The sequence below is a fragment of the Dermacentor variabilis genome, chromosome 1 (assembly GCF_050947875.1).
Source record: "Dermacentor variabilis isolate Ectoservices chromosome 1, ASM5094787v1, whole genome shotgun sequence".
Lineage (NCBI taxonomy): Eukaryota > Metazoa > Arthropoda > Arachnida > Ixodida > Ixodidae > Dermacentor > Dermacentor variabilis.
This window is the reverse complement of record NC_134568.1, coordinates 52414029-52441193: the sequence shown is the minus strand read 5'-3', so window position 1 is coordinate 52441193 and position 27165 is coordinate 52414029. Positions and strand designations below refer to the sequence as shown.

The following is a 27165-nucleotide window of genomic DNA, read 5'->3' as shown; positions in this document are numbered from 1 at the left end:
AGAGCGTGCTGATGGCACTGCAACCCACAATTTAATTGATTCCAGAGTCAGTAATGTCAAAAGGTCACTGTCGTGATCAGCCGTGGGAGCTGAGTGGCTGTGGCGTTCTGTTGCTGAGCACGAGGTCACAGGTTCGAATCCGGGCCTCGGCGGACGTGTTAAGCAGTGGCACTGACAGCAAAGACGGCTGCGCGCGTTAAAATAACCGCAGGCGGTCGAAATTAATACGCAGCTCGCCACTGCGGTGTCTCCTGCAGGCCGAGAGATACTTCGTAACGTTAAACCCTGTAATTCAGTTTTCACCTCGTGCCCGAAACGTATTGCGGGCTCTTCATGATGGTTGCTTTCAAAAAATGGACGGAGCGACTCGTAGTTTGCTCTTACGTTGCGCTCGCGGCATGGCGTGAACTGGGGCACGGAAAAGAAGTGTCAGCGTGATTTTGCTTTTCATCCTGTAACTTCTGCACGCCACGTGGCCCGTAAAGGCGTGAGCATCTGTCTTCTAAGCATTTGCTTAAATGGCGACTGCATGAGTGTCTTGCTGTCGCAAGAATCCAGCACACCACGTCGCCACGCGTGCAGAGTTAACGAGGGCTTGGGCTGGGCAACTTACGCGTACGGACGCTCCGCGACCACAAGGTCTGTCTTCGGGTTTACCTGACATTTATGTCTGGGAGCGTAGCTTTAGCTGTTGGAGCGCCCACGACCGTGAAGGTGTGTTGCAGTCTTTGTCGCGCGCTTCACTTTGTAATTGGACACAGGTCCTGACAGGCCCCTCTAAATTTACTCAAATTAATGTGTTGACTTGCTTTGCGCGTCTTCGTGGGTGCGTGTGTGTTTGTCGCCACACACACCTTAATATCATGTCAAGTGCGTGGCAAGGCCAACCCCTCCTCTCAGATTTATTTGACCGAACACTTTATGTCGCTCGGCTTCTTTAAACGTTTGAGTAGCGGCGTAAACAAGACTACTTAGTTCAAATACAGTACGCGAAATGGCACTGCTGGTTACGGTGTAATAAAAAATCAAGTGAGCACTGATTTACATCCGGACAGTATATCACAACAAGCTAAAGTTGATGAGTGCGCCTTAATTTTTCTCATTATTTTGACGTTAAAATGCCGTCAAATTAACCAACAACAACAACAACAACCTTTGGAGTTTATCTTCAGAATACGTTGACCGGAGCATTCGCAAAATGCGCGGAACCGATATTTCTACATACGATTTATACGCCTTGACCCTGTTACTGGTACAGCAAATTGAAGAAAACTTTCTTCTTCACGCAGCTTGTACTATACCTTTCAAAACAAGTATTTTCTCTAGCAAATTTAAAAAAAAAAGATTTTTTTTGTTTAATAGTGTTTTATGGCGCAAGCGCTACAACGGCCAAAGAGCGCCAGTAACAGTGTTTAGTAGTGCGGTAGAATGTCACAAACATGACAGCGGGTATGATGGGTTAAAACTCCTCCTTTACAAATCTTTAGTCCGAAGTAAACTCGAATATGCCTCTTCCATCTGGGACCCCAGCACTGCTATATTAACCTCTGCCCTCGAGCTTGTCCAAAACAACTCTGTCCACTTTATTCTAGGAAACTACGGTCGTACTGCCAGTATCACTTTAATGAAAGAGTCCCTACAGCTTGCGTCACTCGCCTGTCGCCGCATGTTTACTCGCCTATGTCTCTTTCACAAAATATGCTACAGTCCCGCCCTACACCACGACCTTATTCTTCCTCCATCATACATTTCCCCTCGTTTCGATCATGCACAAAAGGTGGGAATAATGTCGTGCCTAACGCAAACATGTTATCAATCATTTCTACCCCGCACCTCACAGGACTGGAACCATCTTCCGGTATCAGTGACGTCCACTGCTTACTATTCCCAGTTTCATAATGTTTTAAACACAAGTGTCTTGCAATGTAACTAACCAAGTATATATTATATTTGTTATCTGTCAGTTGCTTGAATTTTTGTTGCTTCCCGCTGTTATATTATCTTTTTAGCTAACATTGTAATAACAGAACAAAAACCTGTATCGTGTAATTTTTCCCGTATGTTCCACTCCCCTCTGTAATACCTCTGGCCCTGAGGGTAATAACAATAAATAAATAAATAAATGCCTGTGATGTGCTGCGGCGGCTGTAAAGGCCTAGGAATTAAAAACAGTCTTGCATTTCTTCAGAGAATTTAGGATGATTATGGAGGATTCGGGGTAGCGTAGGGAAGATGAGCTTAAAAGCGGTAAGATACATTCTTCAAAAAGTTCACATCATTAAGATAACTTAACAGCCGGTCGAGGGGGAATATCGGCTGAGCCGATAGGAAAAATGCATGGTACATAGATGAATTGGCGCTGTAAAGTTCACGAAAGTATTTTTTTCGCGTAGCTTCCATGTCAGGGTATTGTATAGGAACATGTATTATTGTGAGTTGACTCATCTAAAACGTCCAGAATAAAAGTCTCAACGGCAAACTCTATACGTGCTCATTCGCTTCTCGTGATCATTGGCATTTATAATTATTGTTTTTGTTTTGTTTCACTTTCAGATGGCGTAGTGATTCCTAAAGGTACCACTGTATTTATCAACATATTCGGCCTACACCGAAACAGCAACCACTTCGAAAAGCCCGAAGAGTTCATACCTGCCAGATTCTTGGATGGAGCTGACAAGAAGCGACATCCTTTCGCATTCATACCTTTTTCAGCTGGTGCGAAGAATTGCATCGGTAAGATTGGGACCTCACTGCACCCACTGATTGGGGGGGGGGGGGGGGGGCGGGGGGCGCCAATATTAAAGAGACGCAAACGGAATGGTATAAAAAGGGCGGTTCAGCCGATTAACTTGAGCCAAATGTTACAGAACGTAACTGCGTGCGGCGCGAGTGCAACCAACTCAGTATTGTCTCTTGCTCGCTTGAACGACTCAACGACTGATTTGCGATGAGCGAGTCATCATCAAAAATGAATTATCCTAACCTTTAAAATATTGATGTCAAAGCAGAACCTTTAATGGACGATTAGTAGAGCGTAATGATAAAAAAATGTAATCGCTTTCTTTCCTTGTAGACAGCTGTAGTAGATTTAGTTTTGACTGCCTCCGAGGAAAGCACGCCAGCTCCGAAATAATGCCGCGAAACTATGGGCTTTTGCGTGCGGCATCGCTTGAGCCCTCTCGGAAGTTTCAAATTAACGATCTGTTTTTCACGCGAACCTGAGCGCATATGAACAGGTCGCAAGCGGCAATTATTGTGCGCAGTGACCGTACCGAGGCGACGGCCACGACCGTCGTCTCGGATGCGTTGCCGTCCGCCGCCACAGCATCCTCGCCCTTGCGTGCTCTGTCATTAGGAAAAACGCTGAGACAGCCTCAAGATTGGCCACACGCTCTTTATCGTTATCTCCCGTGAATACGTCACTTCTGTAGACTGGCTATATAATGAAAAGTGAAGGATCAAACCGTTGACTTCACCCAATCCGTTTCTGTGTTCCTTTTTATAGATATTGCGATGGCTGTTTGTTTTTTTAGCTTGGAGAAATTAACCCAAAACAAGTATTTTCATGAAAACCAAGCGTTGGCATGTTTGTGTTGTACGTGTTGCGTTTTATTTGACAGTTACAAATCCAGTCAGCCTGTGCTTATTAGGAAATGACAAACACAAAAAAGTAGTTGCTCAATAGAACATATTGTGAAGGATCAGGTTACATCCCGAGTGTATGTATTACAAAAATAATATTAAGAAAAAGAAACACAGTTTTGCTGGCCAAGATTACGAGCGATGGCAGACCCCAAGATCTTCACGATAATCGTCAATAACACCATTGAATGACTGATTTGTCTTATTACCCTTTTTATTAGCATTGCCACGCTTATTAATCTTATGGGAATGAAGTTGGACAGTGCTCATATCATATCTACTAAGCAGGAAGCTTTGTACGCTCAGCAATTTTATATATTCATGCCGCAAACTCCCGGCAAGACGCATTGGCATACTAATAAGTTTTCCAGAAAGCTTCCTTATGTTCTGCGGAACAAAACTATGCACAATAATGTCTTTCATCACTACATCACTGGGCTCCGTGTGAAGGCATTACAGGTATAGCTTTAGCGTTCCGTGATACGTGATTCGTTATACCCACTGCGAATGCTCCGCCTCACTACGGTACCGCGATTCACATGGTCGGAGATCAACGCTTTAGCATACTATCATGTATTTGTACACTTGCGCGCACAAGTAAATCAATGATCCAGCGAAGAATTAGGTCAAAATATTATGTAGAACAATCGCATAGCTTCATTTCGCATAAAGGTGTGTTACAGTGATTACGAAGCGGTAATTGCAGCGGCATTTCAAACAAAGTGATCATAACGACTAAAGCTTACTCCTATTTTGTCACTGGGTAAATTATTGTCTTCACACCACCGTATTAGCCACCAGCATTATATGTGCACTCACGAGAATTGAATTATGTGCCCTTAATTTGCCATATACACCACACATCATGAATGATATCCGCTTGCATCTGCCTGCAGGTCAACGCTTCGCGTATCGCCAAGGCAAAGTCGTCCTGGCGAAGGTACTGCTTCGCTACACGTTCAAGGCCAGTTGGCCCCTGGACCGGCTCAAAGTGAGCACCGAAATGGTGACCAAGGTCAAGGGAGGACTCCGCGTCTGGGTTCGTCGCAGGAAGCCCGGCCAGTACGCATGAACCGACGAGATATTTGCCGGCATGTGTGTTTGCGTGCTTTCCGAGCGTGTGCCAGTGACTGCTTGTGTGCGAGCGCGTGAAACAAGAGGACGTGCTTACACGTGGGCTACCACGCCACGCGCAGTCTCGCTTGGAGACACAGCCGAGTGCCAGCGCGACCGCAGGCGGGCAAGACGACGACTGGGGAACGCTAAAGGCGCCTGTCGCGTAGATAAGAAGAGTTACACTGATTAGCGTGCGCATGCTGCGTTTTACCGCAGTGAGCCACGCGATGTAACTACCGGACAGCAACGTTGGTCTGCGTCACCTAGAGTGGCAATTACTACGTTGAGCGTTTAACGGATTTCCAGAGACAATCTAATGAAAAGCCGAGGCCAACTTTGGAGATAATACACATGTTGTTTTGGAATTTTCTTTCATTGTTTGTCTGTTCTGTATTTTCCTACACTGTGTTTATATCTGCTGTGGAAGCACAATGAGAGAAGTTATGAGACAGGCGTGGTTGCACTTCTCATCCGTCAGTACTGTCATGCGTCCACAATAATGGTTTGTGAAACCTACAAAATATTAGAGAATTTCAGCGTCCTTTCATTTGACGCAAATTTCCCCCTATAATATAAATACTGATAGTAATTTTGTTTCTCAGGAACAAGCCAGTTAATTTCTACAACACCGCGCACGCTTCATTTTTGCCCTTCTGTTATTTTTGACCTTCTTCGTGCAAGCTGAAAGCGCATGATTGCAGATGAGACGCAAGCAAATAAGGAAGCCAACGTCTGCATTCAACACATTGACCAGAAATTTGTTCATCATCAGGTATGCAGAACACCTTTCGTTCTCGGTGTGTTAATTGTCATTTCTTTGTTGGTGTGCTACTCTCTTTACTGTCATTTTGTAATTAGGTCCTCTCTGTCGTCGGACATAAAACACCTCGTGTTACTTTTCTGGCCATAACCGCTCAGCTACGTTCGTTAATGCATAGTCTACATCACCTATAGAAACATTGCTACAAAAACAAAAAAGATTGTGGGAAGAGTGTTCTTTCGATCCGCAAGTGTGCAATCCTCGTGACACAGGGACGTAGCTACATCGAGAAATGTCAAGAGGCCATAAAAATAAAATAATGGCGACAAGGGCAAGCGTTTACCGGAAGCATGAATAATAAGATTCGCATAACGCAGCGAGCCTCGAGTTCTCGTGCGACCTTGAGTCGTGAAGCGCGGTTTCTAAAAAATTAGCTCGAGAGACAATATCAACTCCTGCGTGAGCGTTTAAAGTACTGACGTCATGGCGTGCGAAGGCAATTAGGACAACTCCAGCATGACGTAGGCACCACAGCGTTGTAAGCGACGAGGATTTTTCTCAGCTGTTCTATTGTGTTAAGTGAGTAAGGTCCGCTTGTATACCGGAGACCATGAACAAAGCAAAGGAAGGTAACAGATAACGGGAAGCAAACGCATGTGAGCCGAGCCATTCCAACTTTCTCGAATGCGCGATGCGAGGAACGATATGCAGGAAGCTCTAAGCTATTCACGCGAACGAGCGACGTAGATCTCTGCTATCTCTGATGCGTTTCTTTTTTTTTTATGTTAGAGAATGCGCTGGGGGTGGTATACACCGGTACAAAATGGACGATTCGGCCAATAGCAGCCTTGGACAAAATTTAGTGAAGTCAGCCTAAAGGGACTCTAACTGTGCCCGGACCATTACCTCATAAACGCAGCAAGAATATTTTAAGCGCACGTGTTATGAACATCTTGTTCAATAACAAGCAGTGCTCTCCGCAACGAAATCTTGCATCTCTGCGGCAGTTCATCAAGGGGGTTCTAAATACTTCATGTATAATATGCATTCAGGTTTTAATGCACTGCAAGCAAATTTTCACTCAAGGGTAGATGACGGTCACCGCGAAGCTTGGCCCATAGCTGAACATGCACTGTTACCGACAGGCCGATCGAGCTTCCTTTGCTTTACGGCTCCCATAAATTGTGGCACAAATAGATTGAGTTTAACGTCCAAAAGAATCACGTGGTCTATCATAGATATCGTAGTAAGGAAATCCGGATTAATTTTGATTACGAGGTCAAACGTGCGTCTGAATATGAGCACGCGCGGTCGGGAATCGAACCCGAGACATCAGCTGCGTAACGCCATATCCGCTGAGCTTTCGGGACGTATGTGACAAAAAGTAAAGACGAGAGGAACATACAGCTGATGCGTGCTGATGAAAAAGAGCGTAACAATAAGAACAATACATGACTCGAGGACAACTAAAATGTATCTTAAGCATTTCTCCATGCAAACCTGCAGAGCTCAGTTCGTGCCATGCGCTTGGTTATCCAGGTGCCTGATTGGTGCGCATGTTCCCACACAACATGAGCGCGTGTACTTTCTGCAATGATAAAACTACTGAGTGTAGTAAAACCATGTGTTTTGTCACAGCTACATCTTAATTAGGGAAACTGTGTTATATCGTTCTCTGGAACGCTAGGGCCAATGAAAAGTGTTAATGGTTACTCAACAAGGTATTTCAGTAGCAAGAAAAAGAGTATCTTATTCACAAACTTGGTGAGAACGTTTTAAGGACTACAAAGGGCCTTTCATAAAGCTGTCTAAATATATATCGTGGCTCACGCATTTTCCTTACAAAATGAGAGTGTAGGCTTGGCAAAATAGCCTCATTCGCTGATTCGCCTTGATGTGAAGAAATGTCTTGTCAGTCGCCAATCATCCTCGTGCAGGAAATCCAGGTACGGGAGACAATGTCGTACAATCATCCAGCATAGGTCAGAGCCACTCGGGGACAAGGGAATGGTGGGATGAGTAGATAAGGACAGTGCTAGCAAAATAACTTTCATAACTATGCCATTAACATTGAAATAGATTTGGAAGCAAAAAAAGAGAGTTTTTGTGCTGCTTCGGATAAAACAGTGCGAGTGCCTTAACAGTAACCATTTTCTTTATGAAGTAATGTAAGGCACCCTCTCTATTGAGGGGCGGGGGAAGTGGAGTCGGGGGGTGGGTGGTATATAGAGTGCTGTTTGCATTACTTCGACTAAAAGGGTCCTTTTGTACTCGATACGCTTGATAGTGAAGCCGGCAAATAAAGCTCTTATAACGCTACTAACAACATAACGCTTACGAGGCTTCGCACAGAATTCATTTGCTGAAGCGCTTAATATATGTCTCTTGTAGGGTTTAAAAGCGCCGTGGCTTTGTTGTTGTTAATATTAGTGCCGCTTCTGTAGGCGTTCGTGTTCTTAAAAATTGCAAATAAAGAAATAAACAGATGTTCTGTATTCGACACGCACATCTGCAAGCACCAGGGGTCAAATTCACAAGCGGTTTCGGTTGTACGAGCCGTTTTCATTTTTCTTCTATGCTTTAAGTCCTAAGAGTTGTTTGTGATTGACTGGTTGTCGTTATCAACGTTATTTTCGCCATCGCTATCAGTCGGCCCATTTTCTTACGAATTGCTCTTGCACACAAACAGCTTCATGATTAAGATCATGTAGGCTTCAGATTCAGATCACGTTGAAGATATATCACGTAAGCTTCGCTAATTGTTCACTGCGTAAGTGTTCCTTTCGATTGTGTAACTGTGTTGTTTGGTTAATGTCCTGGCACAAGAAATTTTCGAGCGTGCTCGAGTCAATCGCGATCCTAATCGACGCTGATGCAGTGCTGCCGGATGGTTTCCTTTTCCAGCGCACTTGATCTTCCTGTTTAATTGATTCTGTACAGCTGTACGAGTTGACAAATTCCTGACCAAAGTCACGGGTTCGTGAACTGGGATTCAAATCCTGAGCACAGTTGGGGCGCAAGCTCGGACAGGCGCAAGCTCAATAAGTTTGCACACCCAGAGCAAGAACGAAAAAAAACAACCATGAGCTATCTAAAACATATCGTCGCTCTGTACGCTGACTGGCGGGAACTAATTGTAATGGCGGAGCATGCAGGCTGGCGCTGCCGCGAACCGTTTAAATGGCGATGACTTGGGGAGGCTGCGATTTAAAATGTTTGTAGAGTCCCTGTATAGCAAACGTCACTTACAGCGCGCACATAGACCGGGACCAAAAGAACGACGAAGACAAGCGCTGACTTCCAACTGATTCTTATTTTGAGTAACACGCATATATATCGAGACACCAAGACAAAAGTACCCCCCTTCTACCCCCATTGCATTAAACCGGCATGAGTATGCATTCAAAATTCACCATGACTGCCTCCTTAAGATGAACGAGACCGCATGTGTGACCGCAAAAAAACAAGTTCTTTATCCCTTAATGCAATTGACGGCTTACTAACCGAGTAACCTTCAGCGATCGCTGCTGCTTCAATACATCTAGTGCATTCATTAGGATGCCTGGCTAAGATAGTGGTTTCTTCAAAAAGCGGGATGCAGCCGTGTTGTGCGCGATAAACACCTAGCAACCCTCCCCGCCCTTTGCGCACTTTATTGCTATGTTCTTGCTACCTAACATCGAGACATCTACCTGTGTGCCCTCCTCTTTCATTTCATCGGTGTCTTTTGCGCACAATGAGGCTGTATCCCGCTTTTTGAAAAAAAAAAACTATCTTAGCTAGGCATCCTAATGAATGCACTAGACTTATCATTGAAGCAGCAGCGATCGCTGAAGGGGACTCGGTTAGTAGGCCGTCAATTGCATTACCAGAAAAAGAACTTTTTTTTTTTGAGGTCGCACATGCGCTCTGGTTCATCTTAAGGCGGTGTTCATGGTTTCTTTGAATTTTGAATGCATGCTCATGTCGGTTTTATGCTTTGGGGGGAGGGGGGTGCTTTTGTCTTGGTGTCTCGGCATACATGCGTGTTACTCAAAATAAAAATCAGTTGGAAGTCAGCGCTTGTCTTCGTCGTCCTTTTGGTCCCTGTCTATGTACGCGCTGTAAGTGATGTTTGCAATGGAATACCAACCAGACCGTACCAAAACCCTGTCCCTGTATAGGTTGAGTAAACGCTCCCTGAGGGGAGCATAGACGGAGAGCATAGCATTTAGTGTCACTATTTATGCTCCCTTGCCAGAATCAGGGAGCACAGACAGGAACACTAAATGTCTCGTATGCATGGCACAACACACAATGCTTCGAAACACGTAACAATGTGTACGTTTCATGCATTCGAAAGCCGTAAGGATGATATGGCAAACCGGAAAGTACATATATGCCCGGAAGACTTCTCGGCGCATATGAACGTTCGGTGAGGTGTAGTAAATTTCATGTGAAGTTGGCTGATCTCGTCGACAAACCATTTATTGCGTTCATATGACATGTAAACTTTGATGCCACCGGTGAACGTGACGTGGCTTTGTGGCTTGTGAGACTTGCAGGCTGCACTTCAAGGATGCTTACAATAAGTTTAGAGCGACGCAAGCGACAACTCGTACAAAAACAGATGAAATAGCGCTTGTCCCCTGCGTCTATGTATGTGTTGTCGGTTTTAATATCATGCACATGAAAAGAGTGTGTTATACTTGCGACGTCCACATTTTTGTAAGAGAACGTGAGCTTATGCATCCACGAAGGGTCAACGTTATATTACGTCAGTAAATAAGCGCACTCTCGATGAAAAGCGAAGGTCCAGTAGCAGGGTGAACAGTGATGGGTCTTGGCACACTATCAAAAGAGCAATAAAGCCTTCTCGACAAATGAAAACAAAAAGACAAAGAACAATACTAGAATAGACAATGCAGCCTTGTCCCGTCTTCCTCGCATTTGTGACTTCGCGTCTATGCCCCCCTGTGTCGCTTTCGTTTAGCGTATTGCTTTGAACAAAAGTCCTCTTCATAAAACCAAACATGCCGGAATTTACGTTGCAATGCGCACCTTCATGGGCATGAAAAGCTGCTTTATGAACCAGAATAATCACGACCCAACAAGGAAAAAGCGCCCTGCCCAATGCGCATAACCACAGGAAAAGCACAGTAGAGAATTCTTTAAATTAAAAAAAGTGGGGATATTTCTTGGCTGGTTCTTTTTTTTTAACATTTCCGCAAGTGTCCGGAAAATATATCGCTTCTCTGCTTCATGTTATTCGCTGCATTGTACTCAAAGGAAAACAGGAAATATAGCATAATTATTCCCACCTTGTTATTCATCGCATTAGACCTAAGCAACCGGAAATCTAAAATGGCGAGGCAGGAGAAGCAATCAAAATTTAGGCTTTCTACAGACTGCATGATATTTGTAGCTTTGTTTTTAATTTTCAGCCTTGGGCACAACTTCTGAATTCTGCGATAATTCCTGTGTCCATTGTTTTCTTGCATTCTCAAACTGGCGTTATTTATAAGATATCAGCAACACGGAACACCTCATAAGCGCGACGGTGGCTGCTGTGACCTTATCTTACACGTACTTATTTCGCGCACATGCATATGCACGAGAAATGAAATAGCCATGTTCGAAGGCTGCGAAGCAATTTCGATTATGTGGCGTTATTTATCGTTCACCACGGCCTCAACACGGATTTCTTTCTTCTCTTTGCATTTTTCGCCGTACACAAAAATACTACTCCCATGAGCACGCAGAAAACTTGTGACTTCTTTCCGAGCGAAAAAACAATCTCTCGGCTAATCTCCTATATGGCACTGGGTGATTAGTAGCTGCTCAGTCAGGGTCCTAGCACTCCAGATCCTTGCAGCATTCTATTCGTTTCAATGTATGCCTTATCAGCCCCTTTTCTAAGGCATCATTGCTGTCTCTACAGTGCAGGCAGCGCTCGAACACGCGAACTGACAATGTTGTACTGCGAGCATTTAAGAGGGGCATAAGGAGTGTGTGAAAACGGGTGATAGGTCAAGCATCACCCGCGAGCTGCTAAAGGCGACCTATATACGGCGCGTAACCACACCTCGCAAATTTTATTTCACTTCGTGTTGTATTCTATCCAGAGAAGCAGTCGCGGCGTAATTATATTTAAACCAGTATCAAAAAGAACGTTCGAAATCAGGACTTCATCTTGTCTTTCAAAGCACTAGGTGCCGTCGGATGAGACTGATGGGACGCTGCTCCCCGCGCACAAGCATTTTGCGTGCCTCGCACACACGAGATTAGAGAAGGTAAACGGATGAAAGGTAGCCCGGTGAACCAGAAGAACGTCCGATCTGGTACCCTACTACACAACGGATGACCAAGGGGGAGGGGTGCGAACATCAGGAAAAATATTATAAGAATAGGAAGAGAATGGAACACTTCGCGCACACAATAGGATGTCCAAAACGACAACAGACAGCCACACAAGTGCTGCAAATGCAAATGCTCTTCCGCAATGCGGCAGATGCTGCCACATTCCTCGCAGGCGGCACATTGAGGAATACCACAAACGCTCCAGACGCCGCTCGTAAGTTCTGCACTCGCGAGGACTCGCACATTTTCGCGACAACGCAGTCCCAGGCAGTATTTCTTTTTTTATGCCTTCAAGGTGAAAGTCAATACTTCTCGACTAAAGCTTGAGTATTCTGCAACACGTTCTATATTTGCCTTCCATTCCAACATCATTCTGCAATGTTTCCTGTTATACCTCTCAGTGCAAAGCTTCTGTACGACGAGTTGTTTAACAGTAGTGCTATTACCTTGTACGGGCACTTCTGTATGAATAGATACGAGAACGCATCGAAATTGGCGAGGTGAAAGTGCGTGCTCTCTCAAGGTCTTCCCAAGGCTTCTCCATCCTAAAATAGTGCTGAACAGAGTGTCGAACCGAATGCTTTCTTTGTTACGGCTTTCGTTCAAGTTCAGCGAAAACGGTCTAGTTCCGGTTCAACTCTTGAGCGAAAAAGTAACGGTTTAAACAGGTTCAAACCAGTTACCGTTCGTTTGCATAACCGAGGAATATTTACAGGAAAGCAGCATAAACTTATCTTCCACAAAAAACACGACTGTGCTCCTGAGCTGCACGAAAAGACTAAAACGAATTGTGCGTGCTCTTCTTGAGGTCGCCAGTAGATGTCAAAAAAAGTTGTGCAGACCCAACGCAAATGTGGGATTCTGTCGGAAATAAAAGTGCTATAGTGAAGTGGTTCAATAAATGCTATACAACTAAATGAGATTAGTACAATTCAGTTTAACGGTAGCTGAGCAATGTTACGATGAGTAAAGGGATGCATGGTATTCGTTGAGGGAAGAACAGTGATGAGAGCTGCGTAAAATAAACGTGTTTGACAAAAACTGGGAAGGCAGGGAAGCCCACCTGAAAAGAAATGATGCTTAAATTTTGTCCTACTGACTTCAGTTTACATATCGTTGTCATCAAAATCAACAACTCAGTTCGAAAGCGCCGCCCAACGGAGAACAGCTTGATGGTCATTAATTTCAAGCATTGACCAGTATATTATTAACAGGCATGCCTCCCAGCTCGAAATATTCAAAACCATACTATAATTCTCTTTTTAAGCCGGGGAAAGCTTGTATGCGTTTACAAATGAGGTAGCCTAGTATAGCCACAAGTGCAGGCATGCATGAATGAAGAGATCCAGAGAAGGCTGCCGTCATGAAGTGAAAACATTTATTTATTTATTTTCGGTTTTGCCCCGAAGTGAAGAAAACCTTTACGTGTTTGTTCAGCTCCGGTTCATGCAAGAACAACTTTTTTTTCGTTGTTTGGTTCAGTTTTGGTTCGCCATTCCGGTCTTTAGCTTTCAAAATTATCTGCAAACGTCGTCAAATCGTGTCACACAGTAGCACGTCATTCCATATAGCACAGTTGCACAGGTCGTCGGTCGTGAAATCTACAATGGCTACTGCTGCGTTCGTGGTCACACTACTGTGTGTTCTAGTTCATGCAGTAGCCTTTAACGTGAAATGCATAGCCGTAGCCGTAGAAGAGTGAACTTCATTTTGAGCCTGCTAAGAAATCGGCATCATTGCAGGAGCGAAGATATGCAATGACAAGCAAGTTCATGCGACCTCTAGAAAAGTTTAATGGCAATAGCCTCGCTTCCAAAATTAAGGTTATAATATTTTTTTCTGGAAAATTCCTGTCAACATTTGTCGAGTTTCCCCTTACAATTTACCTTGGCATGCGTAAGAAGACGCGACATAAGGACTGAGATTCAAAATTGGTGCGTCCTGTCTTTGTATTAGTGAAGCAACCAATGTCAACTCCTTTGACATCACGCACACACGCACGTGTTCAACACAAGCTTTCTTGAAAATTGCAAAATTCGCGTGTCAAGTTCGCAACTCTGTAACTCAGCAGTACACAAAAATATCACAATTACATCTACGCAGACAAAATTGATGCATTATGCACCGATCTTTAATGCACCACTAATATTTTTTATTTACGAAACTTCGTAATTTTTGCGAAAACATTCCTGTCCTTAAATTAAAATTTAGCTTACTAGAGTAACTGTAATGTAAGTATCCCTCTCAAATTCAACACACTTCATTCAAACTGGCCCAGTGGTAGACTCATAAAAGCATTTCTACATTTTACAGGTAATTGAATAGGAAAATCGGAATTGGCCTGGAACAAGAACACTTCCGTTTGTGTGCGATAAAATCATCACAGCTGCTGGCACAATAGCGCAAGCAAGCGTAAAGGTTCAACCACGAAAGGAAGTGCCATGATGTCACTGAACGATCTGCTGCCCGGGTTTGGTTAGCTAAGTTAATTAACAAACTACGAAACGCCACGACCCGCTCCTTGGAACCAACGGCACCTTACGTTCTTCGTAACTGCTAATCCCTTTCTCTGAACGTGACACCAACGCGAGACAGCCCTTCGGGATAAAAAGCTGAAAAAGGAAAGGCAGACGTTTGACGCTGTTGTTTTTTTTTCAGTTGTGGCTTGTCCGCAACTCTAGAGTACACGCCAGTATCTAACAAGCCTGATCTCCATCGTGTATTCACAAGCTAATGTAATGTAAATAAGGGTCACCTGCGCAGCGGTAAATATTCAGAGAAACCACAGTAGCCAGGCTCTCGTCCGGAGTTTGCTCCCCAACACAATTAGCAAAGTGGATGATTGGTTCTTACGAGCCTTGCTTTCAACATCTACACTCTCACGTCAGGAACGTATGACGCGTGGGCGTTGCAATTCGGGAAACTGCCATGAAATTGTCATAATTGGCAGAGTCTATGAAAACCCCTGGTTGCATAAAGTCGGCTCTTCTATATTTTTTTTTTACTCGAGGTGTGAGGAATATGCGCATGCGCATGTGTAGCGTTACTTTGTACATTAGCTGCAATTAATTCGAGCGAGAGTGGGAGATAAAGACGGCTAAGCTTTTGAAAAATTGTCCTTCAAGGATGAAATGAAGAGGTGTTAATGCAATGCACGCTAACCGTTGAGGGAAGTTCCTGGCTTTTTTAGAACAGAAAATAAACTGGAATCCCAGAGCAAGCTTAATTGCCCGTTACGGAGTTTGGCCCTGAGACTCCCTCCCTTTCTAGACTGCTCTGAGTATTCCGCGCTTCCTTTTGTCTTCGTTTGTCGTTATCACGTGCCAAACCTTCTCGCACTCACAGTGACGTCGCAACAACAAAAACACAAACAATGGAACCATTCTTATTATCGCTGACCCTGGCCAGGTAACCTGCTTGACCGCGGCCACTCAGATAGGGGCACGAAGAAGTTGAGAAACGAAAGAGAGAACAACAAACGTAAACAAAGCGAAACTTGAGAATGAACAGAAGTCTCCTTTCCACGTGAACCCAGTGTGTATTCCCATCCCGCCGGGGGCTGTGCACCGCAGAAAAAAGAAAGGGCGCTCACACTCAACTGCGTCCTCACATCGTGCTTCACCTCTCGTGCGCTACAAACACGGCTCCTCTGAGTATTGCTGGAAACTGCACCAGCGACAGTGATACCGAAACCGCTTTCTAAACCGTGTCACGACAAAGTTGGTTCCACAGAGACTCTTGAGGACATTACTTTAGCTATCTTCGAGCCTAGTGATATTGCGAGCAGCGCAGCATCCCCTCAACGACTTTCGCTACTCTGCTCTTCTTAGGTTATTCGCAAGCCACCTTCGCGAACGCGCAGTGCGCGTGAATTAAGGTGCTTTCGAAACCCAGAGCTTGTGTTTCGTGACTGGTTGAAAGGCATTCCACCCTTGCGACCACATTCCACTCTAGCTCGAAAGCTAGAGCTTGATTTTTGCGCAAAGACCGGAAGGGCCACGTGACGATCGACTTGCCTGACGTTCTCGCGTCGACCTTCTAGAGCGACGTCGCACAGTAGAGCAGTCTTCAGTGCCAGGTAGTCAAGGTGTCTGCGCACTGGGAAACGACGAGTCTCTCACGCTTTGGTCTTCTAAAGTAACGAGCGAGGCATGTTAGTACTGCTGTCTCCGGAGTCGCCATCCCTGCCGTCGCAGTTCGATGCTCTGCTTGGGCGAGTATCACCCTGGCTGGTCGCCTTCCTCTTATGGGTCTTCTTGGTGAGACCTCTGGTGCAATGGCTGAAGATATGGGTGGCACTGAGGCCCATACCGGGTCCATGGGACGGTATCCCATTTTGGTTCTCCGTAAAGACCTACTGGACCACGCGCAAGACGATAGGACTCAAGGACGCGACCACCGGTAAGTTGAACGGTTTTTTTTTTCTTATCGCCAAGGCTAAGCAAGTTTCTTTTTTGCTTTTTTTAAAATTGTGTGGCGTTTCCATGTGTCGGTGTTTTCGTTACCTAAGATGCATAGCCGCGCTGCATCTCCCGAGTCACCTTTATCAAGGGGCGACAGCATGTTCCTTGAGACCATGATGTCCATGGCAAAAATCATAGTGGAAGAGGGGGTTTTCACGCGTTTCGTCTAAGAAAAGTAATGCTTGTTAAGCGCAGATTGAAGCCGAGCAAGAGTTTGGGGAAATGCAGAAACAAAACAAAACAAAAAGATATCGCGAAATCGTAAGATATCGTAAGAAGCGTATCAATTCCTGCAACCAATATATCTAAACTGGTAATAGGCAGAAATGTCATTGGAAACGTTCTCACGAAATTAGTGGCATGAATTACAACCTGCAACAACTCCCATTACTGGACTTGGAGCACAACTTCAAGCACAGTAGCGAGAGATTCGTTGTCTGCAGCAATAAACAGATGAAACGTCTATCCATATCACTCCTCAGTGGCTTTCAAGCAAAAGCTGTGTACTGTAGGTCAGAGCGCAGCGACTCGGACTGGCCTCACTGCTTTTTTCCTAAATAACAATCCTATCTCTCTCTCTCTCTCTCTCTCTCTCCCTCTCTCTCTCTGTGTGTAAGCTCATGAATAAGACATTGAGAGCAACAATGGCCAGAAAATGGATACTGCAAGGTATGGCCGCGTCCCAGCTTCAAACAAGCTTTCAGCGCAGTATTTAACCTCGGACACGCCTCGATTTCAAAAGCGAGGTTGAGTGTAATTGAAGATACCTCAACTTAAAGTTATGAGAATAAATTGTGACATATTTCGGCATACATCGTTAAGTGCATTGTACGATGCATACCGCGTGAGACAAATCCGCGACGCTGGCATGCTTAAAGGCCAGAATACATGGAGCGAACTTTCACGACGAAGTTCGGGCGGCAGAAAATCTGCCGCGGCGCGACGCCGTATTTTCGTCGGGCTGCGCTACATGGAGCGAAGACACGGCGGTGCCGCCGGCGAGTCGCTGCGTTGTTATCAGTGTGGCTAGACGAGGCAAATGCGCTGTAGTTAAACACATGACACAAAAAAAAAACTTTAACGACAACTATTATCGCTTTGGAATTGTGGAACACTCTAAAAACGCGCAAAATTTTGTTTAGAAATGGTTTCTAGTGTTTTTTATGTATTTGAGACATTCATGTGCCGATGTAGTTTAAAGAAAGCGGCGATGCTATGCGTTGTGGCAACACTGGGCGGGTAAACAACTTTCGACTCCTCCAACTCCGCGGCTCTGTTCTGTGGCTCAACGCGCGCGTGGCACGCTTTTGAACAGCCGAAATTAACTTGTCGTTAAATTCCAGCCGCGCCGCTTTGAATGCCATGACTACGAAAAGCGGGAGACCGGTGTGAACGATAGAGCGGGATCGGGATACGCGGACAAGCGTGGAAGCCTAGTCGGAAGTCGGGGCGATAGTGAGACCTGATTGGCTCGCTTTGGGGCGCCGCTCGTTTGCCGCTTCCGGTATCGCCGACGCCCGACGAACTTTTCTGCGCCAGCTAGATCGGCGGCGAACGACGTTTTCTCCGCCGCCGCGCATCGCGCGTACGCCGCCGGGCGTCGAACGCCGACTATTCGTCGCATATTCGCTCCATGTATTCTGGCCTTAAAGGCCAGAATACATGGAGCGAACTTTCACGACGAAGTTCGGGCGGCAGAAAATCTGCCGCGGCGCGACGCCGTATTTTCGTCGGGCTGCGCTACATGGAGCGAAGACACGGCGGTGCCGCCGGCGAGTCGCTGCGTTGTTATCAGTGTGGCTAGACGAGGCAAATGCGCTGTAGTTAAACACATGACACAAAAAAAAAACTTTAACGACAACTATTATCGCTTTGGAATTGTGGAACACTCTAAAAACGCGCAAAATTTTGTTTAGAAATGGTTTCTAGTGTTTTTTATGTATTTGAGACATTCATGTGCCGATGTAGTTTAAAGAAAGCGGCGATGCTATGCGTTGTGGCAACACTGGGCGGGTAAACAACTTTCGACTCCTCCAACTCCGCGGCTCTGTTCTGTGGCTCAACGCGCGCGTGGCACGCTTTTGAACAGCCGAAATTAACTTGTCGTTAAATTCCAGCCGCGCCGCTTTGAATGCCATGACTACGAAAAGCGGGAGACCGGTGTGAACGATAGAGCGGGATCGGGATACGCGGACAAGCGTGGAAGCCTAGTCGGAAGTCGGGGCGATAGTGAGACCTGATTGGCTCGCTTTGGGGCGCCGCTCGTTTGCCGCTTCCGGTATCGCCGACGCCCGACGAACTTTTCTGCGCCAGCTAGATCGGCGGCGAACGACGTTTTCTCCGCCGCCGCGCATCGCGCGTACGCCGCCGGGCGTCGAACGCCGACTATTCGTCGCATATTCGCTCCATGTATTCTGGCCTTAACGCGTAGCTGTTCAAGCTATGAAAATAGGTTTATCAACGTCTGTTTTATTGAAGCAATTCTGCTTTTCAAGGCGTGCATTTGTAGCAGTGAAGATATTTCGCTATCGTCTATGTTATCAGTCAGTAACTTTGTGGGCAACATTCCCGGCGCCGTGGACACCTAGAAGAGTAGTAAAGATAGCAGTGCTTCGAGGTGTCTTGGTGTCAAACTCAGTCGGCATTCCCGGTAGGCGACAAGCGTCACTATACTGGCGCCGCGGCGGCTCAACTTTGCAGTCGCATATTGCTATGGCAAATCAGTTCTGCGGAATCCCGCAAGGTGGAGGAAACGTCGAGAGAGGGGTGGCTGACATTTTTTTTTCCTTTCGTCAAGTATTGCTACTAACGCACAATACAAGGAATTTACCGCGACTTGCGAATATAAGTGGCAATGCAGTGACGAATTTAGCCCTTAAGTATAGTACAGAGAAATCGACAGTTGGATCTTTAATGAAGGTAGAAGTAATGACGTGGTATTAATTCAACAGGAAGTCATAGTCAAGCAATGTAAATACCTGTGTGTGAACATAAACGAAGGAAATACCTACTCAAGCGTCATCCAAGAACATCTGAAAATGAAAGGGAAGCGGAATGCAGCAATAATGAAACAGAGCACTTTGAGGTTAAAATGAATACACGGTCGTGCGAGGAATTTGGAAAAGTGTATTGCTGCCAGCGCTAACGTTTCTTGTCGAAGTTGGAGAATAACCAGAGGTCTATAAGCCCACTGGCTTTGGGGGCCCATGATAAGACTACAAATAAGGCAGTGCAAGGTGATATGGGTTGAGCGTTTTTTTTTTAAGTCATAGAAGCGCAAAGCAAAGTTGGTTTTGAAGAAAGATTAGGAAACATGAATGAAAAAAAAGAGCCACAGAAAGCTATCGCTTTCATAAATGACTGCACATTTATCGACCTCTATTGTTGAGTGTGTAATGAAGCTACCACCAGTTCTCAGAATACGAGTTTCCCATTCATGATTTGAACAATTCCTTTGTAAGGGGGCCGAACCAATTTTGGGGGCCAGTATTTTCATATTCCATAGGAGGTCGACTATTACCAATAAGTCTTTCATCTATGATGCTTCCCTTTAGTATCAACCTCCTGTGCACAGTCGATTACGTTTTGTACAAAATGCGATAGGCTATCAGTTGAAAATGAGACACCAAGCACGCCTAACATACTACACCAAATGCTAACATAGTTGGAAATGGGATAGCAGATTGGCCAACGTTGACCAAAATGGTGGCTTTTAGGAACCCTCAGCGACGAATATCTTGCCCTATACACTTTTTGACAGGGCTCTGGCAGTTTTTACATCAGTATTTTTACGTTCAGTGCTATCCCATTGCGCAATGCACTTTTTCTGACGCTGTCAAAGCTATCTCGCATTTGAAATTGCGGAGCGTTAGTACCGGAGAAGGAATTCAATCACAAAACGGTTTATGTCTTCGCTACATCCTGCAACAGTGCCCTGTTAATTTGCCAGCTTTGGGGCCAACTTCAAGGATTTTCTAGCACTGTTTTCTTTTGTGTGCAAGAGTTGATTGGCTATTCTAGCGCTTGTCTTGCGTCCTACCTGTTCGTCTCAGTCTTTTTCGGCGTTTAATACCTGTTTTCGTGTCATGCCAGCAAGGTTGCGAGCGTCAATCCTTGGCTAGTCTGCGAGGTATTGCGATCGTAACGAAAAAAGAAATAAAACGTGCTTATATGCCTCCTTGAAGTTAAACAGCGGCGGTTCGAAATTTGGCTAGAGTGTTTGATGCCGCATCGTCGGCTACCGTTATCGCCGTAAGAAACTGAGCACCACCCAGTGAAGAATCGTGGGTATCACGCGAAAGCCTCCTGATTTGAAGCAATTGTTCGAACTTTTGTTGCTTTCTTTCCTTTTCTTTTTCTTTTGAATCTGTCTTTGAGTCGCTGCTCCAAATGATCCATTCCTTAAGAAACGTTTCTGAGGGATGATGATGATGACTTGCTCAGAATTTTGTCATTTTTATGTTTTAATTCTTACTAGACGTCTTCCTCTATTACCCCCTGTGGTGCCGAGTCAACGGGCAGAATGTGAAAAGAAAAAAAATAACAACCACCAGATTTTTTTAAACTCCATCAGATCTCTATATTGTGTTTTTACTAAAAAAATCATATTTGATGCACCCAGATAGCTCACTGTTAGAGTATATTCTTAAATATACAGACAAATGAATGTGCATTTGTCCACCCTGGGAATAAGATGCGAACGAGACAGATAACCTAACCAATGTTCCTCGAGGTATTTTAATATAGGGCAATTTAGTGGATATTTACGTAACTAAATAGCTCACTAATAAGTCGCTAAGCCTCCAAAAAAGGCAAAGTTGTTGTTTACCGTGACTTAAAAGTCGCTAACTATATCAAGTTTTTCGGCAAGGTATAAAGCTGGCACCAACTTTGATTTCTAAGATGACGCCGAGTTTTGATGGCACAGCCACCAACCAAAGATCTTATTTTAACATTTATAAGTCCATTTTTAAATTTAAAGGCGACTTCTCGCCGTGGTCGATCACCGCCGAAGTGACGAGGCAGCGTTCATTTACCTTGCTCGTCCGCTTTCTCTCTTACTTTGCGAGCGTCCACCACCTTTGGGTGCCACAACCCTGCAGCATACATGTTTTCCTTGAAACCAATTTTTTTGTTGTTGTTGCCGCTGTTTTCTTTATTCAGGTGCGTGTGTGTGCACTGGAGGAATTCACGCGATACGCATTTATGCTAGCAAAAAACGTCCAAATCCTTTAATGTCCGCATTTTTGTTAGGTTAAAGTGCCTATATAACGAGGACTTTTTCGGAAACCGAGCAATGCTTCCCCTCCGATTTTACAGCTGTCGTGTGCTTTGTTTCCACTTGCCGCAGTAGCTGAATGGCCATTGGCCTTGCGCTGCTGAGCTCGACGTCGCGGCTTCGATGCCGGCTGCGCACTCGCGCACTTAGATTTAGGTGCATGCTAAAGACCGTCATCGGGGTCAAAATTAATCCGCAGTTCTCCACTACGGCGCGCCTCCCAATCATATCGTGGTTGTGGCGCGTAAAATTTAATTTCTTAATTTGTCTCCACAGTTAACATTTCTTTCGTGACATTCAAATTTACACGTTCGATATCATTCACTGACGGCATGGCTAGTTTCTGTTTTAGGCTTGTTTCGATTGCCGCGTGCGATAGAACGGAGCCTACGATGTATACGTGCGACTAAAAGGGCAGCGATGTTTTTTTTTTCTTTCGCAGCCTGGGCATGCCGCCTCGAATTAACTGGTATAGCTTATATGCTGAGGCTCTTCCATTGTAATGTATTGGAGTGTTTCCGCGTTGCGGAGCTGTGCTTGAAGCAATTGTGAAACTTTTGCTAATGATGTCATGGTTTCGAAACTTTTGCGAGAGTGAGAGTGTGCAGGAACCTCTGAGGCACCGATGGCTGAGCGTCATTACACTGCACTCCAGAAATTCTCTGTGCTGAAGCCATAGAAACTGAGGTCGTTCATTAAAGCAGAGTAAAACAGCTAGCTCTATCTAGTTTTTTTTTTTTTTTGTTGTTGTTGTTGTTGGTTTTCGCAAGATAGGCCTGTCCCGCGTAATAGTTGCCGCTATATTTCGTAGCTTTTCTGGCCTGAGATGTGATCCGGACTGTCGACGAGCCGAGCTGTCAAGCTTCGAGACAGTTTTGATTCGGAAAATTCTTGGATATAAATAGTTGTATAGTCCAAGCACTTGACAATATTTCGGTGACTGAAACGAGTATGGTACTGTGCCCAGGCATGTGTCATAGTAGGCGCCTGTTTGGAAAAGTTCCTAACCTCGGAGCTTTGCCAGCCTTAATAAGGAGCTTTTGAGGATACTTTAGTAAGCCAGAGTTAAGTTGAGTTGAGTTGAGTCGTTGTAGGCTACTGGTGGAATTAGGCTTGCACTTGCTGCCGGCAATTGCTCCACCGTAGCGACACTTAAAATACATAAATCATATAAATCAGACACAGACTCCACAACTACACATAGTCGCTCCTAAGGTCACCATATGGAGGCCGCATCCGTCTCCTGCAGGTAATTTAAAAGAAGGCGAGAAACCTCCTTCTTACACAACTGGTTCCCGCGCGGGAAAACAATGTCCTGAAGAGAACTGTGAGGAATTCCTGTCTTCTTGAGAGACCCGAATAACACACTCCTTTCCGCGTTATACAGAGTACAGCACATAAGGCAATGTTCTATGTCACCGCGCACCAGAATCTCGTTATTAGATAGGACGCTTGGATATGGCTAGATAAAGAGAAAATATGCGGAAATAGAGACGACAAAATGCCCTCCCCCCCCCCCCGCCCCTAATGATAGCTACAGCTACTAGTCGAAACCATTGCGTCATTCTTTACAAAGGTGGTTCTTGGCGCAAACAGGCTACATCGATGGGACGGAGCGGCAGAATTTTGCGGCTATCCTGAGTTCAGCATTCATTTCTGCGTACCCTTAGGACAAGTGAGGTCTCAATACAATGAAAACGTTGACTCGAAACTTTTTTTACAAGCAATTGTAAATGCCGGTTCACGTGAATAATTTACACTTCGCGGCCAATGCGCTTTATTTTTCACGGAAGACGGCGTTCGTCCGCACAAACAACGCTTCCTGTCCAAATACATAGTACACCTCACGGCAACCAAAAGGAGTTCCTTGCACCTGTCCAGTTTCTGCTTGTGCGGCGGACAATGTACACGGCCTCCGGCGATTGTTCCGTGGCGTTGAGTTCCGCCCAGAGGGAAACGAGTCGACAGCGGGGCGGAAAAAGGCTGCTATAAATGCCGACTTCAAGAGAACCATCCGAATAACAAGTAGGGTTGAGAAACATAGTTACCTTGAGCGAGGAGGAGTGCGCAAACAACACATTCAGAACAATGGCACCGCCGGAGATTCTGCTGGCTGCGCGTCATCAGCGTATGATGTCGAAACAGGTGCGGAGCAACGCACTTTGAGTGCGATATGTGGACGGCATGGTGATACCGTTCGGTGCCTAAGGTGAAGGACACTCTAAGAGGGCCTTCATCAATGAGAAGCCTTCTAAACGTTAGTTCATGGGGGCTTTTAACGCTATCGTAAGGCTCTCGAGCGGAGATCGAGGGCGTTTCGGGACAAAAATGAGTTAGCGCCACCGCTACAATCAGAACACCGAGTTGGCTATTTTCGACTCAGATAGGTCACGCAATCAAATAGCCGTGCTTTTATTGACCGATTTTCTAGCAACCTCAATCTCACTAGAATCTCGTATTCAGTGCATTGTTCCCAAGAGGTATGATTCATGACAGGAGAATGAATTAAATTAATTCTACAATACGTCCGGAAGTCCCTGCTGTAAACACGCTTCATGACGGAAGTTTGTGGTTCTTAAACAATGGATATAAATATCACCGGCGTCACTGACACCCCTTTAACTATCAACTGACATCTATTAAAGTGTGCTACATCTTTTGGGGTTGGCGTTTGCTTGAAATGGTTTGTTCTTGATGTTGATTTCTTTTCAACTTGTACGAAGTTGTTGCGTCATATTAAGTCTGCTTTCTGTCACAGATGAGCTCACCAAACATGGAACACAAACTAAAGCTGCAGGCGGTCATTTGCGCAGCACACGCAATTTCCAGACTATTGATGAAGGGACCGGAAGAGTTGATGTTGCGTTACTAATTGCTACGGCTAGCCAGTATGACTCAAGAGCGAAAGATAAATAAATAAAATGAAAATGGCAGCGAGGTCAGCCAGAACAGAATAGGCACTTTGCTACATTACGCAGCCATCTAGATATTTATGGCTGGTCGCAGTCAAGCATTCAATGTGAGGGCACAAGGGGACACGCGTGTTATTTATTGGGATATGCATGCTGTTTTTCTGGCATGAGACGCAGGAAAATCGCTTTTTGCATGTCTATTGTTTGTTATTTACGTTTGTGAATTTCTCTGAAATATGCGTTATTCCTTTTCATAGCCCGAGAATTGGTGTCGCAGAGTGTTTACAGACTGATTACTATGCCTTGTCGTATCACACTTTCGCCTAGTTACCGCGCATATGAAGTGTACTCATATCTTTTTCCCTTTGACGTTCCATTTTATGGCTATGGATACCGTGCATTAACAACTGTATTTGAACACGCGCATGAATATTCTCTCACTGTAGACTGCATATTTGTCCGAGACACGTGAAGAGTGTGTCCACCTGTATATGTAAATTAAAAAGAAAATGATATAGCTCTTTCGACTGATTACGAAAAATTCTGATGTGTAGCCGTAGCCTGACGGGACAGCAAATGCACTCCAGCAACCAAGCTAAGCGTCTACGTATAAATCGCACTAGTTCCGCACACAGTCACCAACGCGGGAAAGGAAATTAGCTTTCTATGTCTTATAGGGATTTTTTTTTGCTTTTTTATGTGTGTGTGTTTCAATCATGTTTTGTATGAGAAAGCAACGCGATTTAAAGAACCCAAGCGGCGCGCATATTTCAGAATTCAAGAGTCCATTAAGCACGTACAACTGTGGAGTGGAAAGTCAGGGAAAGCTAACTGGGGCACCTGCACTGACGAGAGTAGATGCGAGACAGTCTGGGCGGGAAGAATCTGCTGCTCAGGTGCTGCAAAGCCCCATTTTCTGATCGCCCTAATGAAACCTTCTCAATTAACAATGATGACATCGCGTGAATTTCCCGCAATTCAGGAAGCAGAGCACGTGACACTATTGTGCAAGAAGTGACTCAGATACGTAGTCCAATTACACGACGGTGGCTAAAATTGCAGCAGAACGACAGAGGTATTGCCACGACCATGCTGCCGCCACTGCTAGTGGCCCATTGTCAGTGCTGATACCTTGACGCTCGACGGCTGGAGAGACATTTCGCTCACAAACTCGGCAATTGCTCATAATGACCCCAGCCAATTTATGCGTAGGCCATGTCATGCGCAAGCACGAATTTCCTGATGGACTTGTCGCCTTATGGTTTACCGCAGGTTTCCTGACTATTGTGAACGAGCTCACCCGACAGTACCAGTGGAAAACGTTCAAGGTGTATCTTGGCCCGATGCCCGTCGTGTTCGTGCATACTCCAGATGCGGCTGAGGTAACTATCTACGCAGCACCTTGCGCAACACGTACGCTGGGAAAACAACGTGACAGCAATGGCGTTGGGGGTTGCCGCATGGCCCGTTTTCCGCCGGCACAGCCGGTTGTTTAGCTTGCACGTGCCGGCTCCTACGTACATCGTACGTACAACTCCTATGTACATCGGCACGCCATTTTGGCGATATTCTGGTTCTCTCGAAATCAGCACCTGCATCGCATGTGCTCAGTCGGCCATTTATGCATTACAAATAGTCGAATTCTCGCAAAGGGATTCATTCCTAATTTCCTTGAACTGCTCCCAAGTGAAACGTTTGTGCCATCCGAAGTGGCGAGACATGAGCGGTCCATCCTTTCACTTTAATTTTTTTTCGAACTATCCTTATAAACCCAAGCACTACTTCCGCGTCTCTAGGATATGTTTTCTGAGCGTTGACACTAATGGCAAGAGCTGACACGACCAGGTCGGACCATCTGAGCCAAATGGACGCTCATTGTTTACCCCTCCTGCACGCACACATCCCTGCATGGACTGCAGAAGCGACGTTGGAAGGGGACGTTGGTTTTGTCCACCAGTCTTCTGAAATTCTTTAAACGTATACCAAATTTTATATAAGATTTTTCAACACTTCCAGTCGTCCAACCCCTGTGTGACGTATAAATATGGCGTAAAATGAAGCTGCGGTCGCATTTCACTCTTGCCGCGAGCTGATTCCCGATTGGCGGTTTGCGCAACACGCCATTTCGCAAACGGTCACTTCAGCAGCAGGAGCTAGAGAAACCGCTTTACCACTCTGTATGGTGAAGCTCTATTTTACGCCGCCCTACTACCTCACACGGCGTTCCTCAAGGACACCCGCGTTGCGAAGCGGGTGTCCTTGAAATTGAAAAGGAAATTGATGGAATTCTTTAATTACAAATTTAGAAACATGGAAATGCACTGTTATGGCAATTACCTTCAACTTTGCAATGTAAGCGTTAGCCTTAAAATGGATAATTAAGACGGTAATAATTATAATTAGTTCATTTAGTGAGTGAGTGAGTGAGTGAGTGAGTGAGTGAGTGAGTGAGTGAGTGAGTGAGTGAGTGAGTGAGTGAGTGAGTGAGTGAGTGAGTGAGTGAGTGAGTGAGTGAGTGAGTCAGTGAGTGAGTGAGTGAGTGAGTGAACTTTATTTCGGTCCAGAGAAGACGTATGGGTGAATGTATTGCTTTGGTGTTTCTTGGAAATGATGTCCGCCTGGGCAGATAATTATTCTGCATTTGCATGATTCGAG

General features: G+C 45.3%; 2 protein-coding genes across 2 annotated transcripts in view; both read left to right on the top strand.

Moving 5' to 3' along the window:
- Positions 1 to 5128, top strand: part of LOC142577953 (cytochrome P450 4C1-like) — a 127413-nt gene extending 122285 nt beyond the window's left edge. Inside the window, exons 10-11 of the mRNA XM_075687389.1 lie at positions 2554 to 2733; positions 4539 to 5128. Of these exons, the coding sequence (XP_075543504.1) occupies positions 2554 to 2733; positions 4539 to 4714 (356 nt within the window). The 3' untranslated portion in view covers positions 4715 to 5128. The remainder of the gene's footprint in view (positions 1 to 2553; positions 2734 to 4538) is intronic.
- Positions 5129 to 15327: 10199 nt separating this feature from the next.
- Positions 15328 to 27165, top strand: part of LOC142577945 (cytochrome P450 4V2-like) — a 64294-nt gene continuing 52456 nt past the window's right edge. Inside the window, exons 1-2 of the mRNA XM_075687383.1 lie at positions 15328 to 16258; positions 25783 to 25892. Of these exons, the coding sequence (XP_075543498.1) occupies positions 16009 to 16258; positions 25783 to 25892 (360 nt within the window). The 5' untranslated portion in view covers positions 15328 to 16008. The remainder of the gene's footprint in view (positions 16259 to 25782; positions 25893 to 27165) is intronic.